Below are 16,841 nucleotides of genomic sequence, written 5' to 3'. Positions count from 1 at the left end.
GGGTTTTGAGACTCGCAGAATTTTAGGTTTATGCATATACTAAAAAATTGAAATTATACAAAGTTACTAAAACCTCACTTACATCTTGAAGATTGTCTGGCCATACTGAGGTCTTTGACTGGTTGTCATGGTGGCAGATTCTGGGAGGTGACCAATACAATATTTAAGTGAAATGGTTAACATTACACATGTACTATAAAGAAGGAAGTATGGGTGAAGCATTATCAAGAGCTCTTGGAATAAAAGGGTGACTACTCTTTTCCGACCTTTGTCAATGATAAATACACATCGATCCAGGGTTTCTTCCACGCAACCCGGCCCCAAGTGTCTGGCTCCTATTACTATTGATCAGATCCGGAATTGTGGTCAAACATTCTATTTTCTATTTTTGTGGAGATTTTGGAAACTCTGTTTTTTCCAGTTTCCTGGTTTATTTCTTACATAATTTCGATCTTTAAAAAAGGAGATCACTCTGTTCCATCTAATTATAGACCCATAGCTATTTTAGACGCCTCTGGCAAATGATTTACTTCTCTAGTACTCCTGGATCTTAATACCTGGGTTGACTAATTAAATCTGCTGTCTCGTTTTCAGGTTTGGATTTAGAAAAGCCCTAGGGACATCTGTAAATTGAGTTATTATAGCTCATCTTTTGGCACAAGTTAAAGGGAGTGCTTGTGAGACAGTATAGATAGCGTTGATGGACATGAGGAGTGCATTTGACCGGGTCATACATGAGAGACTCGAAGTGGAAAGTGCCAGCTCCCTTGGTCCAGATTCTCTCTTGTCTGTATATGAACAGTTCTATTCGGATGTGTATGAGTATAGCGGGTGCCCTGACGAAACCTATTAGTACTTTCATAGCCTTATGAAAGGGCTGTGTGCTTGTGCCTCCTCTTTTCAACCTTTAACTGGCTGACTTGGAAGAGATGTGGGTGTCAAACACAACTAATTCTATCAGATTGGATACTACTAGAATCAACTGGCACGCCTTTGCTGATGACTTGCTATTCTTTGACCAAACGCCATCGGGTCTACAGAGACAGTTAAATCTCTTTGCAGAATATAGGATCGCTAATAATTTGGTAAACAATGGGGCTAAATCAAAGATCGTTATTTATACGAACAAGCATAAACGTAAGTCGATGCACTGGGTGGCATGGCACAGTAGATTGAGGAGGGTGTCATCTACGTTTCACCCTTTCCAATAATGCTTCCCAAATTGGTTATACGTTTAAATTGAGATCTACAATGCCATGACCATTAGCCCAAATGAAAAGAGTTTTCGTGACACTGTCTCGTTCTTCATTTCTCCTGATCTTGGATTTCTGTTTTGCCAAAGTTGAACCTACTTTGATCTACACTTTAGAGCTCTCGCAACTGGATTATGATAACTTCCATAATACAGTTGAGGATATTTTATGGAAGAGGGTACTTATTTACCACTCACAATTCTGAACCCTATTATTAGACCTGAGTTTGGTCTGGTTTAACTTAGCTCTATGTTTATCTGGAGGAAACAATCTCTTCCTCTAAAATCACTGTTTATAGACCTGGGTGACATACTAAATTCCTGTTCTGTTCCCTCTATCACAGAATTTGCTGATTCCGTGTATAGGTGTATAGAATTCTGCAGAAGATTTAGTCTAGAGGTGAAGAAATGGTTAATAACCCCTAAGAACAAAAAAAAAGATTATATGAATATGATTGGAGGCTTACTGTGAATGTCTGGGCTCTTACGCAGTGTAGCGGAATACGTGGCTCTGATCAGACGTAGAAATCATCCTACTAGATATGTGTGTCTTTTTCCGTGTAGTCAGTTAAGATCTGTGTATATAAGGTTCAAATACCCACCTTGGAATGCAAAGGGCCTCGATTAACACTTACTAATCACACTTGTAGGTTGTGTGCTAACACTGAACAAGTAGAATCTATACAACACCTAACGTTGTTCTATCCCAAGACATCACTTCTTTGACAACAACATTTTGGAGTACACATGTATGCTAATTTTATATTTGCAAAGCAATTCTTGTGGTCCAGGCGGATCAAGGGACACAGTATATCTTCTCTTTTAGCTTTACATAGGTTTTTGGTTGATGTTTTAGGATTGTTTCAGGAGCAAATTTGAATGATTACTGCTTTGTGATTGTTTATATTTTGTTTCATTTTTATTTTAAAAAGTGTGGGTGTTATACGCAATTGTTTTCATAGCGAATACAAAATTTGTTGTAGGACAGATTATTCTAAACTGTTTTATTGTATTGTTGCATGTATTTTCTTTCTTTTACAAATTCTGTGGTTTATTTACAAACCAAACACAATTTAAAAAACAATAACTCTCCGAAGACTGCTTTGTAAAAACACTGGCAGGCACTTCGAGCACAAAGTGCGATGGTATGGCTTGATAATGCTAGCTCAAAGAGATACGAAGAAGGCGTTTTTGGACAGCCGGGAATTGGATGGGGAAGGACCCTAGGGATTAGCATAGTCAATGGGAGGGTAAATCATCAAACAACAGCTATACGCTTTGTGTCCTTCCTCATATGCCATTTATCCTTCACTGTACTTGAATGCTTTAGCGCCACCTAACAGCCAAAACTAAAAATATTGGGTAGTGAGGCTACCCGAAGGGGTTAGCCAGCAGTGTTGATTGGAAGTAAACAATAAGAATGTTATTTCGTTAATTTCCTAGATGTATTTTTATGTTTTTTGCAAGAAAGAAACAAGTCTCACCCACCTCCATGGAACATCGCTCTGTTGCACAGTTCTTTGAAGTCACCGCCTGAGCCTAGCAGGGCATCATATGCAATCATCGGGGCGTCATGACCACGTCTGCCACCACGGCCTTCTGAACTCCATTTTCTGTATGTCTAAAGGAAAGATAGGCGTCATTCATTACTCTGCCATCTCTTCCATGCATTGAACGTCGACCACACATGATGCATGCACAATTGTAGATGTTATTAACAGCATAGTTAATTCCACACCTTTAATTTACCCCAGAATGATGAAAGAAAGGATTTTGACATATGTATACATCTCACACACAGATCTTTGTAGTGGGATGGCATCCGACTAAGCTGCTTTACTAAGTTGCTTTTTTGGTACTATGGGATTGTTAGCACCTCATGCTGGATTATTCCAAATGTTTTAAAATTGATGTTATCAACCACAGAAAGATGAAGAGCAGTGACGACCCTCCCTAAATTCGAACCCCTGTGCCATGTAGTTTAACGTAGACATCTGAAGCAAGCTGAGCTGCTCATATGCTTTTTTTGCTTCCTGCATGTTGGCCGGTAGTGTAAATAATGTACCGTTCCCATTCATCTGCTCCTCACTCTACAGTGACTGGGGCCTGTTCCTGGGTTCGCTTTGTATAGACTGATCAAAAGAACACCCCGCATAAACGAGCTTCACTGTCTCAACGTGAAATTTACACACTGTCTCAACGTGAAATTTACAACCACCTCTCTCCTACAGGCCGAACTACTGGATGGATTTGTGAAAAGCCATCGCAAGTGACAGGTGTTTAGCTCCGAAAGGGTGCTTTTGCTTGTTTGGTGCAAATCCATCTAGTGTTTTTTTCTTAATCCACCCAAAAGTGGCCAAACTTCTGTTAGAGATATCTGAGTTTGCCCGAAACCGTTCACCGACACAAAGGTCTATTTTCAGTGTCATGATGGTCCATTTGTGTTTGCAGGCCTGCAAAAAGTTTTCAAATATTCATATTGGCAACCAGGATTGCTTTTTTAAAATACAGCCCATCTGATTGTTTTGAAGTCTAGAACAGTTTTCCAATGGAATGCTTTTTTGTTTGTTACCATTTTGCAAACATTGGAAAAAGTGGTATATTGCTCGCCTATGGGATGCCCAACATACACTATGATGGATGAGGGGCCCCTGAGTGGAGGTTTGTTTTGCAGGGCTTGCATACCCAGTATGTGAGTCATGTGAAACAAAACGCCACTTGTTTACTGTTTCTGGCTATATTCCAGCCCTCTAACACTTCCTCACCCATGTTTAAGACCCTGAATGTAGGGAATCAAACACCACACTCAGGTCGAACCCATAGACGAGATCCACTGGGCTGCTATTAGTACAGAGGGTCACCATGTGTTCTGGGTTGCCCAGGGCCTAGCCGAAAGCCGTACTCCATTAAAGTGGCCACTGAGCATTGCCAGAGGCCAATTCTGTTGGCTGCCGAGCACCTCAGGTTTATTAGTAGACTGCAAACTAACTATAATTATATTCGTTCTTTTATAACACGCTTAATACCAGAGATCGGTTTCTAAGTGCAGTATGGGGATTCAAACCTGTGTTGCGCTGCCTTGTCTTGCTTCCAAGACAAATGCGTTGCCCCTGAGCTATCCCCCCTCACCTGAGGGCAGCTTGGGCATGGCTGAAGGCATACCCTGGCTAAAGTTGGTATTTGACATGGACACAAGCCTTGCCCAATGGCTTCTTTGAGTGACTTGGGGAATCCCGGCCATTGGCCAAAAGCTATGTCTGGTGGGAGCATAAGACATTTCTGAAGGCTGTTCCCTGGGCAAAATGCCACTGGGCATAGCCAGCAGCCATGCTTAGTAGCTATAGCAATTGGCACTGGAGTGCCAGGGGCATGAGCAACGGTCATGCAGTAGGCAAAGCTGACAATGGGAATGGGCACACACTGTGCTCAGTGGCTAAAGTAGGGGGCTGGACGCTGCCCACGGCATGAACAAAGCGAAACCCAGGGAAACAGGTGTGACATCGTCAGGGGTCTGACCCTGTCAGAAGGGTCCAGGGTTCCCTTGCAACCTGGGGTAGGTATCTTACCAGGGCATTGCCAGAGCCTGTGCTCCCCCAGACGTACCATGAAGTAGTTGAGAGGGATCCCAGTCCCCGACCCCTCAGAATGCGTTCTCATGCATCAATTTCTTGTTACCACTATCCCACCTGAATGCCTACCCACCTCTGACCTGGACAGGTCTCTCATTTTTCTATTGCAGAAATGGCACTGATGGGAACATACTGCAGATTAGTACCGACCTGATCCACTGAAGTGGAGCCACATCGAAACCAAAGAAATAATACAGAACACAGACGGACAAGCAAATAAGTACTTACAAGTTCAAGACGCTGGGAGACACGAACTGTTAAACCAGTTGGCGTTCATCATGCTACCAAAGACTGAAAAAGGGGCGGATTAAACCTTTTTGAAATCTTCCAGGACAAGTGCCACCCCACATAGAGGTAATTTGGCTAGATATTGGCACTGGCACAGGTGACTAGGGAGACCATTGGAAATGGAAGGAGGGTTGGAATCGGGTATGCCCCGCTATATAAACCCAGCCTACTGAGGAGATTGATAGGAGTTCAGGTGAGGTCTGGTGTACAGCGGGCAGACCAAGAATCCAGCGTGGAGGGTGCAGGAGGTGGAGATGAGTTTGGGAGTGTTGTGAGAGTGTGCAGGTAAGGTGTTGGGTTTGGAGAGGATGGTTCAATTTGTGTAGATTATTGAGTGGTGTGTGAGAGTGTGATTGAGCAGAAACTAGGGAGAGGAGAGGGCAGCGAGAAGGAAGGAAGTTGGGAGAGGACAAGAGTGAGTTGAGATCAGGATACAGATGGAGAGAGGTAGAGAGAGGGAGGGAGGTGAGAGACGAGATGGAGGGTGTCGAGGAGAGCAATAGAAGATACCAATAAGATCAGGGGGAATCGGGGTGAGAGAGACAGAGGTAGAAATGAGGGTGGAGGGGATTGAGTGTGAGAGTGGTTTTGGAGTCAGCCATTGGCAGGGCAAAGGATAGGAGTTAAAAGTCAATTGTGGGACCCTTAAAAATTCCCAGAGGGAGTCTGGTAGAGAAGGATATTGCCTTTAGGCCTCCGATTACAATCAATCATAGTCAGTAGTTGTTACCTGGTAGTAGTGTTTTGCAGTATGACTCATTTGGGGATCAGGGAGGTGAGAGACCATGTGAAGGTTCCAGGCAAGAATTAGAGACAACCTTACACTAGCCACCCCAGCTGTCTTATTTTTAATTAGTACATGACTGTGGGGAGGGGCAACCTCCTAGCCAATCAAGGGGCTCAGAAGGGGGGTTTTACCACATTGTTAAACCCCCGCTCCGAACCTCCTTGGAAGCGGGAGCTCACCATCTTCCCCACCGTTACTGAGGTAAGTACGCCCCCAAGTCCAATTTCCTCATCATCCACTCAGCCCCACTTACCTTCATCCCTCGCAGGTGACGGGAACACTATGTGTTCCTGGCACAGCTCTGTCGCGGCAATGGCTGCCATGGAAAGGGAGACGAGATGAAGGGACTATGTGTAGTTCCCTTCCCCCTGATCCATGGAGGCCATCTTGTTTTGTAGTTTTTTTTCAAGTTGAGAAACGGCAAACACGTCATTTCTCTGCTGAAAAAATAAACGATTAGTATCCTGGTACAATGCGCTGGGACCCTAATAGCAATAAACCCCTGCGGGCAGGGGCATTACTTGGTCTGGTAATGCCCCCGCCTGTCTGGATTTATTGCTTCGATACTGAAATAATGAACACTAATTTGGAATTAATTTTCAATCAATGAAAATTGGATGAATTATGGTCGCCACATATGGGCAGTTCTTGACAAGTGGTAGAATTCATCATTACATACCCTAAGAATATAAGCACTTCTATCCAAATTGTTTATATCTGTCTCATTACACTCAATTATTAAGAAGATCTACCAAAATTATGTTATCTCTTTCCACTAACCTCTTCTTTAACTCCAATAGGGAGTGCATCTTGGTGTGTTGTTCTATTGAATAGAGCTCCTTGTGGTAGACTCAATTTTTCACAACTCAAGATGACTCTAAAAGAAATTATTAAAATTGTTCTTTAATCGGGGCGTGTCCTGGCTTGAGCCTGACAGAGAAGTAAGTTTCCCGAGCTCTGCAGCATTGCAATAGATAAGCATGATTTCTGCATATCAAAATGCTTGAAATAATAGATGTGGCCCATTAGGACTGGTGAAGACAGTCAGCTGTCACCTATCGACCTCTAACGGGGTGGAAAATCTGAAATTTGCAGCAGATTGATAGGGGTAGTGGAGCGGCTTGCAACTCCAAGATGGCTGAGCAAGACCTTCTATAGCAATGGTGGCTCAAACCCTGTTGCAGGCTGCCGTGAGAGCGGCGCGCAACCTGCGGCTTGACAAGGACCTTGTGATTCCCTCCCGACTGTGTGTGAGTTAAGTCCCGGTGTTCCGGTGTCTGCTTAAGACTACCACAGGTCCATCATCCAGGGGGAGTGGGAGCAATGTGTAAGCCTGTTCAAGGCAGCGGAGGAAGCGGAACCTAACAGGATCCATGGTGAGTCTATTAAGGTGGTGGGGTGGCTCTGGTGCATAGGCAGACGGCAGGCGGTGAGGTTCTCGGGTGTAAGAGCTTCATTAACAGTGTGTGGGGCGGCCTGCTTCCCGCTCTGGGGGGGACCGCTGAGCGCCTATCAGGCCCCCCCTCCTCCCTTGTGGTGCAGCTTGAATGGCATCAATTTGGACCGCGGGGGGTTGATCAACAGCCCAAGCCGATTCTCTGAGGGAGGCAGACCCCACACGTTCCTGCTCCCCAATCTGTGCACAAAGCAACAGAGAGCAGCCATAAAGGGGCCCTTAGGGCATGAATTGAGTCAGAGGAGCTGAAGCAACTGACTGACCCCAACCTCGGCCGCAGAACCCTGCCACATCTGGGGTCTTACCTGTATTCATTCCTCTTGTCCTCAACCCTAATTGTCCAAGCAGGGGTGCAGCGAGGGATCAGTGATTGCAGCTAATCATACTCTGCAGTAACATACCAGGCTCAGTGCATTTTATACTTCCACAGGGCTGTATCTCCAAATTAGTCCATCCAAAGCAAAGAGCAGTAGTGGCGCAACCTCAATCAAAGTCATGCTACAATCAACAAAATCAATCTCTAGGATTCACCGCCAACATCCTTAATTACACTGCAGCAGGGGGACGAGAGAGCTCCGGCCAATAAAGGAGACATTCAGCGCTTGTTACACTCCTTACATCAAGACATGCAATCATCCATGCAGGAGATAAAGGAATCCCTTCGGGAGCTCAGCCACAACTCACAAGTTACTGAGCAGCGGCTCTCAGATTTGGAATCCACTTTCTGTGAACACTAACACAATCAAGAGAAGCTAGAAAAGAGGGTTGAAGATCTAGAATCCGGGTGCCACTAGATGGAAGATAAGCTTGAGGGTCAAGGAGGAACAATATTAGCATCCGAGGAGTCCCTAAAAATATTTCCAATCAGGAGCTGGAGGAATACATTACAGCCCTGTTCAGATCACTCTTGGGTGATTCAGAAGCAATAGATCTTGCACTCGACAGAACCCATTGTGTATTCACTAACATTCAGCATCGTCGGCCACTGACTCGAGATGTGCTAACAAGGGTTCATTACTTTAAGACAATAGAAACCATCCTACAAAAGGTGAGAACACAGACGGATTTGTGCTTTAGAAATTCACATCTACTGTTTGAGGCTGTATCTCTCTCAGCTCTTTTTAAGCGCAGACAAATGAAACATCTGACAAGCTGGCTGCAGGACAAAGGAAAAAGCAAAATCAAAGAGGTGATGGCTGGAATGTTTAGAATGAATCTTAACCTCTGGCATTGATCTGGGCAACCTTTAAATCATCTTCCTTCGCCTGCCAAGCCATTACAGAAGGGGAAAGAACATTTGCAAATCAGGCTTGGTCCCACCCAAAAGGGGGCATGTGGGACAAAGCCTGATTTACATATGGTCTTTCCCCCTTTGCAATGGCTTGGCAGGCAATGCAAGATGGGCTGGAGGTTTGCCCAGAGCAATGCCAGAGGTTAGGATTAATTTCAAACCTTCCAGCCATTACCTCTGTTGTTTTGTGTAAGTCGCCCCAAGTGGAACTGGTATGCCCAGACGTGGGTCCCGTCCCTGCTGGGCTTAGAGATCAAAGCTACTTCTCACTGATGAGGCCAAACAAGGCCGAGACATGTTTGGGGATACTTGTGTTCTTGTGCAGAAGGGATGTGACCAAGCATTTTGGGCTGGACTGCCCCTTTTTGGGTGGGACCAAGCCAGATTTGCAAATGGTCTTTCCCCTTTTGTAATGGCTTGGCAGGCGAAGAACGATGGTCTGGAGGGTTGCCCAGAGCAATGCCAGAGGTTAGGATTAATTCCAAACCTTCCAGCCATCACCTCTGTTGTTTTGCGTAAGTCACCCCGAGTGGGACGGGTCTGCCCAGACATGGGTCCCGTGCTTGCTGGGCCTAGAGACCCAAGCTACTCCTCACTGATGAGGCCCAATAAGGCAGAAACATGTTTGGGGATGGTTGTGGTCTTGTGCAGAAGGGATGTGACCAAGCAGTTCGGGCTGGACTGCCCCTTTTGGGGTTTGCCCACGCCTGATTAGCATTTGGTCTTTCCCCTTTTGTAATGGCTTGCCAGGCGAAGAACGAGGGTTGCCCAGAGCAATGCCAGAGGTTAGGATTAATTTCAAACCTTCCAGCCATCACCTCTGTTATTTGCCCAGAGCAATGCCAGAGGTTAGGATTAATTTCAAACCTTCCAGCCATCACCTCTGTTATTTTGTGCAGGTCAAAGGAATACAATATCGCTGGGGAATATCCTTTTAAAATCAGTTTTTCCATGGAGGGAAGTCAGCACCAATTCTCCTCACTGGGAGCACTGATAGTCACACAGAAATCCGAAATTCAACTTCCTAATACAATGAGGGCCTTGCACTCTAGCTCTGAGTGGTCCCGAGTGCGATCTAGAAGAGAGAGGCGCTGACAACTGCATATGCCGTCATGTGATTGATGCAAAAGAAGTATAGACTCAACTAATCCTGCCTGAGAGTGGACCTATTTACTCCTATTAGAATACTGCCCCCCCATGGGGGAGTTCCCAGGCCCCTATTGTTTGAAACAGCCTCACCAGTTCAAGATGTGAGCTTACTATTGCTTGGCAGAATTGTTGGTTCATAGGTTATTCCATAGTATGCAGTTGCAGTGGGTACACGCATTCCTAATTGGGTATTGTACCTAATGATTCCTCGAGATGGAGCACTGATGTTTTTAATTTTATTTTCTCATCTGTTTTCTTCTATTTATGTTTGATTATTGCAAGGAGGATTGGGTCTACCAGGTGTGAATATTCTTTGTCAAGAGAAAAGTGACACAAAACTAGACAAGCAGTTCCCTTCAGAGCAGCGAGATATGGTCTCCCACTCAGGGGATCCACCTATCCCCTTTGCTCAAGTTCAGAATATGGAAGCCCGTTTGGGTTGAATGATGGTAGCACATTTTTACGAACGAAGGAGAAGCCAGGGAGTAAGTACTGCAGGGGACTTTAGCCACCAGTTCCAATTAGAGCTGATGACCAGATTATCTTGGCGGTTGAATGATCTGAATACTAATAACCCAAATGACTTTTAAGTTTATCTCCCTTAATGTATATGGCCTAAATTCCCTGATGAAAAGGACGATTATTCTAACAAAACTGATGCAGCTGGGACTAATGTGGCGTTACCTCAACAGACAAATCTCCTTAGAAAGGACTGGCCGAGGCTTCGCTCTGTCTGGTTTCCTCACCAATTTTTAGCTTCCTCAAATGACAAGACGGCGGGGGTAGCAATTTTAATTAGGAAAAAAGTTGCTTTTACTAAGCTTGGGGTGACCAGATACCCTGAGGGCAGGTTTGTAGGCATCAACACATTGAATGTGGTGGGAGAACATTGATGGTTTCTTGATATACGGCCAGAACCAGCATCAAGACCAATTATATGCTGCTGTGCTCCCAAGAGTGGTTAAATTTCAAAAGGGAGACCTCATTTTAGGTGGAGATTGGAATGTGGTATTGGATGAACACTTAGGTAGATCTAAAAGCACCTCTGTAGACAGAGCATGTCATTGTCCTTCCCTTTCTCAAAGCTTTAGTGGACCTACAGCTAGTAGATGCATGAAGGCACTTAAACCCCTCTTCAAAGGATTATACATTCTTTTCACATGTGTATCGCACATACTCACGGCTAGACTATTTCCTGATCACACGCTCCCTACTTCCACTTGTTTTTGATTCATCATCTCAGTTTCAGACAATTCTTCCGTCGGTGTGCAATTAGAATAGCATTCCCTACAAGCACACAAGCCATTTAGGCGGTGTACTAATGATTATCTTTTTAAAGATCCTGTCTATTTTACCGCAATTTCCACCAAAATCTCCCAATACTTTATAGAGCACACAACTGTTGGTATGCCTCTAGAGACAATATGGGATGCTTTTAAACCCACAGTTAGGGGTGAGCTTATTAATCAAGCCTTGCAAAGGAAAAAGGTGCTGCTGGCGCACCAGGAAAAAATAGAGGAGAGAATTTGGGGGCTGGAAACCCACTATAAACAACTGACCTCCAGGGGCACATATAGGTAACTACAATCAGCCAGGGTGGAATTAAAGGCTTTATGGGCTTCCAAAATCTCTCATCAAATATTACAAACAAAACATCATTATTTTAGCACATCCGACAAGGCGTCATCTCATTTGGCCTACAAACTAAAAGCCCAATGGTCAATGAACACTATTGGGACTTTTCAGGACAGGGATGGGATCATGCACACAGCTGAAACTACACATTCTCTCCCAATATTACGAATAATTATTTCACTCTGAGCATGCAGAGGAATATCTACAAAAACGTTTCCTACAGAAAGCAGCCCTCCCACAGATATCCGAACAAGAACATGAGTTGCCGGACACCCCAATCTCATCACAGAAAGTCACACAGGTTATTAAGAACTTATCGACGAATAAGGCGGCAGGTCCAGATGGCTTTTCGGCAACGTTTTATAAGAAATGTGCATCACTTCTAGTTCCGCACTGTGTTACACTTTTTTAACAACTTCTCAGTGAAAGGGGAGGTTACCCCATATAGGGGAGAAGAAACTTTGTAGCTACTAGTAAAACTGAACAAAGATTTAACCTTAATGCACTTCATATAGGCCCATTGCACTGCTTAATTATGATACCAGGATCTACTCTAAAGTACTAGCTAACAGACTAGTAGCAGTTCTGCCTTCACTTATCCACCTTGATCAGACAGGTTTTATCCTGGGGCGGCAAACACAAGACAATATTCGTAGGGCTATCAATATTATAGAATGGAGACACCAGCATGATAATTCTCTGGCAGTATTATCAATTGACGCTGAGAAAGCTTTTGACCGGGTCGATTGGTCATACATTCAGAAAGCCTTGCATCCTTTTGGATTAGGGCCACATTTTACTCAATGTGTATTAGCAAACTATGTACACCCCACTAAACAGATTAAAATGAATGGCCATTAATCTGATTTAATACCGTGACAAGGGACACCCGTAAGGCTGCCCCATGTCTCCACTGATATTTGCATAAGCTATGGAGCCAATCGCACTAAGATTCTGATCTTATGACCGTATCAGGGCATAGAAATCACTCAGACTCATCATAAGATTGCCCTCTATGCGGATGATCTGCTACATTTTATGCATGAACCTATTAGGACATTGCCAAACTTAGTATCTATATTAGAATTATCCCGAAAGAGTTCAGGGTTTAAAATAAATTATTCCAAATCGCACATCCTAAACATTACGGTATCAGACCAAAAGGTTAACATCCTGAAAGTACAATATGAATTCCAATGGTGCCAGGAATCTTTAGAATATTTAGGGGTTCCTCTAACTAAAGCTCATCACTATTTGTACTAGTAGAATTTCCCACCTCTCTGCAAGATACTTAAGGAAGATCTAGCAAGACAGGCACACCAGGAAATCTCTTGGCTGGGTAGACTCACACCAGTGAAGATGTCCTTACTGCCCAGACTCCTATACATGATGCAAGCCCTCCCTTTCATATTTTCAAGAAACACCTTACTTGATTTACCATCACATATTTTTTAGATTCATATGGACCAAGAACACCCCTAGGATCCCGCATCGCACTATGTTGGCAGCTAGAACTAATGGTGGGCTTGGTGTCCCTGACTTAGAGAGTTACTTCTACTAAACTCTCATACCTTCAAACAATGGACAGACAGAGGTTTGAAAAGGATTGTTCAACTATTCACTGATGGGCTTGCAATGGCCTTTCAGAAATGTAACCTTTCTACTCTCAGAGTTGTCCAATTATACATGCATGCAATTACGACACTGGATCGGGAATTCCAGGGTGACAAAGGGAGGGAGCAGGGACACCCCAACATGTGAGGACCTATTCATTGGAGACCCACCAGACCAAAAGACCTCAAAACTATACAGGATCCTTAATGGAAAGCGTTTTGGCCGCTCCCCCCATTATTATATGCCTAAAAAATAAATGGGAGGCAGACATTGGTAATCAAATAGATGATCTAGCTTGGTACAACATTTGGATCAGAGCCTGCAAGTCATCACAGTGTGTACAATTAAGGGAAAACAGTTACAAACTGCTATTTTGCTGGTATCTCACTCTAGAGCAGCTTCACCATATGAACCCCTCTGCATTCCCTACTTGCTGGCGATGCGGGCAGGCCCGGGGAACTCTATTTCACATTTGGTGGGGGGAACTCGATTTCACATTTGGTGGTCCTGTTTGCATATCCACCAAAACTGGAAGGAAGTGTTATTCCACGTTAAACGGATCACGCGAGTCGACCTTCCGCTTGATCCCTTAACAGTTCTATTAGGCAATGTGGACCAGGTGGAGGTTTGGGGGGTTTACGCTCTCAGGTAAATGAGTCAAACTGATTTCCCACCTCTTGGTTGCGGCCAGAATAACACTAGCACGTAATTGGAAAGGGTATACAACTCCTGATACGTGAGAATGGTGGGCTAGGATATGATTCGGGCTAGTCATGGATAAAATTAATACAACCAATGAGGGTGAGATGCTGGAAATACTTGGAGACCTGGCTTCCGTTAATATAATTTGTGCAACAAAATGACTTCCCAAATGTGCATTTTAAACCACATAATATGCAGGCTTTCATGATGATTTAGTGTAATAAGAAATATTCGCAATAACCTCCAGTACAGTTACCGCATGTGACATATAGAGTGTTGCTTAAATTAGAGAGCACGAGGACATGATAGCTTCTGTGTCGCACTAACTGATGACCTATCCATACTCTATGTGCATTCCCTTTTTCAACTTTTTTTGTTTTGTTGTAATCCTTCCTTCTCTCTTACTTCCTTTTTCCTTTTTATTCCCCTTTTCTGATCTGGCTGCATGAGAATGGAGACGGAACGCAATTCATCACGTGACACTAGTGGCATGCTTTGCTCAATACCACTGTGTTATCTTGATGTATGGTTACAGTCAAACCCTAATTCAAATAAAAATATAATTTCAAAAATGTTCTTTCATCTAATTCCCAGAGGAATTTCTTTTGTCCTTAGTGCTCGCCATATTTCCGAAAGTAAGAATTGCTTGTAATCAATTCCTGTATTACTTAGTTAATAATGGCCTCTAATTAGGTAGACTACTGTCTTGCTAAGCTGCATCTCAGCTGCGCCGTTTTCTATTGTGGCAACCACACTGAACATGTTTGTTTACATGTGGCGACGCTCTTATGTTAGAGCACGATGACACCATCACGTTTGCATTTTACGATTACAGTGGGTGTACCATCCAATCTCCTACCTGTCTGATTATGGTGGGCAATCTAATACATACTTGAATTAATATAATGGTCTGATTTTGTCTTATTTGTGTTCCCTGTTAAAATGCTGTGGCAGTGCTGTGTGACTGAAAACGTAATTTATTAGGCATGAGAGCGTAAGACTTAAAGATCGTTTTTATTAATTACTCTGTTACATTGTGGTTTCCTACAGGGAGAAATGGATTGCTAATAACTTCACGATCCCACATATATATCCAATTTAAACAAACAAATATTTTATGTGTCAAGGACATTTTCGCTTACACTGACATAAATCTGTCTTTTCAAAACTCACAATCTAACTGTCAGGCGATGGATGTGACACTTTGGATGGCTTGGCATAGCCTAGGACATGACTGGAGGGCAGGCCTCGGGCAAGGACGTCCAAGGCTGCAGCCATGGCCAGTGGCCCAAGTTGTCAAGGGGCATGGCAGCAGTCAAGGACCTGTGGCTACTTTGGGTGGCTTTGTGGTTCCTGGGGCAAGGCCAAAGTGCCCATTGCAATGGCCAGTGACACATAAATAAATGTGGCCAGGCCCAGTTGATCTTTGAGTGGCTTGGCAGGGCCTGAGCTATGGCTGAAGCCCATGCCTGTTACAGGGCCCCTGTCTCTTTAAGATAGAGACGGGGCCTCGAGGAGGAGGTCACGTGACCTGTGACGTGAAAGGAGGGAGGAGAAGGTTTTTCACTTTCGTTTATGTCAGCTAATAAAGCACACGTTACTTCCACTCGCTGGTGTTCGTCTCTTCCTTTAAGGGCCTTCCTACTGTACAGCATAGGCGATCCCGCTGCGCGTGGCAAACCCGATCCCGGGCCCCGCCTTCCTCCTCCTCCTGCCAGTGTACGAAGCTGCAGTAGCTTCCATACTAGTCCTACAGCGGACCTGATCCCAGGCCTCGCCTTTCTCCTCCTCCTGCTGCTGAAACAAGCTGCCACATCTACGACCTGGACGGCGCGGAAGGAGTCGCACGCCATCCCATTGCCATGCTGCAATCCGCCAGCAGCCAAAGCTCCCCATCCCCACGTGGCCACATTGAATCAACAGGAGGGTGACGCCCCTCCCCCACCAAACCCGCTCCACCGGGCCTTCCCTATGCGCGCACGTGGGCCCAGAAAGGAGGCACGCAAAGGCAGTCCACCTCCAAGAAAAAATAATAACATTATCAAAAACCAGATGAACATTGATGAAACACCCAAGCCCCAAAGGGCAGCCCACAGAAGCACCCCACTCTCCCCAGAGTCAAAATACAACACGCCAAGTCAAGTCACCAACAGAATCAATAGAACATTAACAGAAGAGAGCCTGCCCCCCCATGCACGCCACCAAGGACTGGACTGCTACTTCCTGTGACCTGCTGCCAGGCACAGTGCAGCCACCAGCTGTGTTAGGCCTAACCAACACAGCCCGCAGACACCATGAGTTCACCCCCCGATCAAGGCGGGCAAGCCCCAGCTCCTCCATTACCCGCAACAAAGTTCACTGCCACTGTATGGCGACTGCCTCTGCCATTTTCGATGACCCCACAAGCCGATAAAGGCCCCCGGTGGGTAGAATGGCTTGAGGACTTCAATAATTTGCTTGCAGCAGCAGGCGAAGACACTTCTCCATGACTACACAGCATGTTTCTTAACACAGTTGGCAATGAAGTCAAAACGCTAATTAAACCCATTCCATTGGCTGAACACCCTGATTTCGCGTCACTACTCACAGCCCTTAACAAGAGACTTGTCATAGAGCCTAATAGAGACTATGAAAGATACATGTTTAACCAATGCACCCAAAAAGTAGATGAAACTGTGGATGAGTTCATCACCCCGCTACAAATCAAAGGTGCACACTGTCAGTTCCATGCGTTCTCCTTAAATGAGGCCATCTGCCTACGAGTGATTGAAGGGTGTATCTCGCCAACACTTATGAAACAACTGCTCAAGAAACCTCTCACCATCGAAGAGGTTAGCAAAATGGCCAGGATCCTTGAAAGAGTGGACATACAAGCAACCCAAATGTCCAGCAACACAATGCCCAAGCAGGACAGAGGTGACGTAGTAGCGGCAATTCACACAAACGGCACACAAGGAGGAGACAGAGGCAAAGGGTCTGGCTACCCAAATGACCCCACGGTTGCAACGATAATGCTACTGCTGTGGAATGGCTTTTCC

At 44.8% G+C, this 16,841-nt stretch overlaps 1 protein-coding gene across 1 annotated transcript in view; it reads right to left on the bottom strand.

Moving 5' to 3' along the window:
• The window catches only part of ADPRHL1 (ADP-ribosylhydrolase like 1), a 452,191-nt gene that overhangs the window by 49,312 nt on the left and 386,038 nt on the right, over positions 1-16,841 (bottom strand). The window contains exon 6 of the mRNA XM_069637148.1: positions 2,741-2,873. Within this exon, the coding sequence (XP_069493249.1) occupies positions 2,741-2,873 (133 nt within the window). The remainder of the gene's footprint in view (positions 1-2,740; positions 2,874-16,841) is intronic.

The sequence above is a fragment of the Ambystoma mexicanum genome, chromosome 7p (assembly GCF_040938575.1).
Source record: "Ambystoma mexicanum isolate Mex_15411 chromosome 7p, UKY_AmexF1_1, whole genome shotgun sequence".
In the NCBI taxonomy this organism is placed as follows: domain Eukaryota; kingdom Metazoa; phylum Chordata; class Amphibia; order Caudata; family Ambystomatidae; genus Ambystoma; species Ambystoma mexicanum.
Note: the sequence above shows the minus strand (reverse complement) of the source record. Positions and strands in the feature narration are given on the sequence as shown.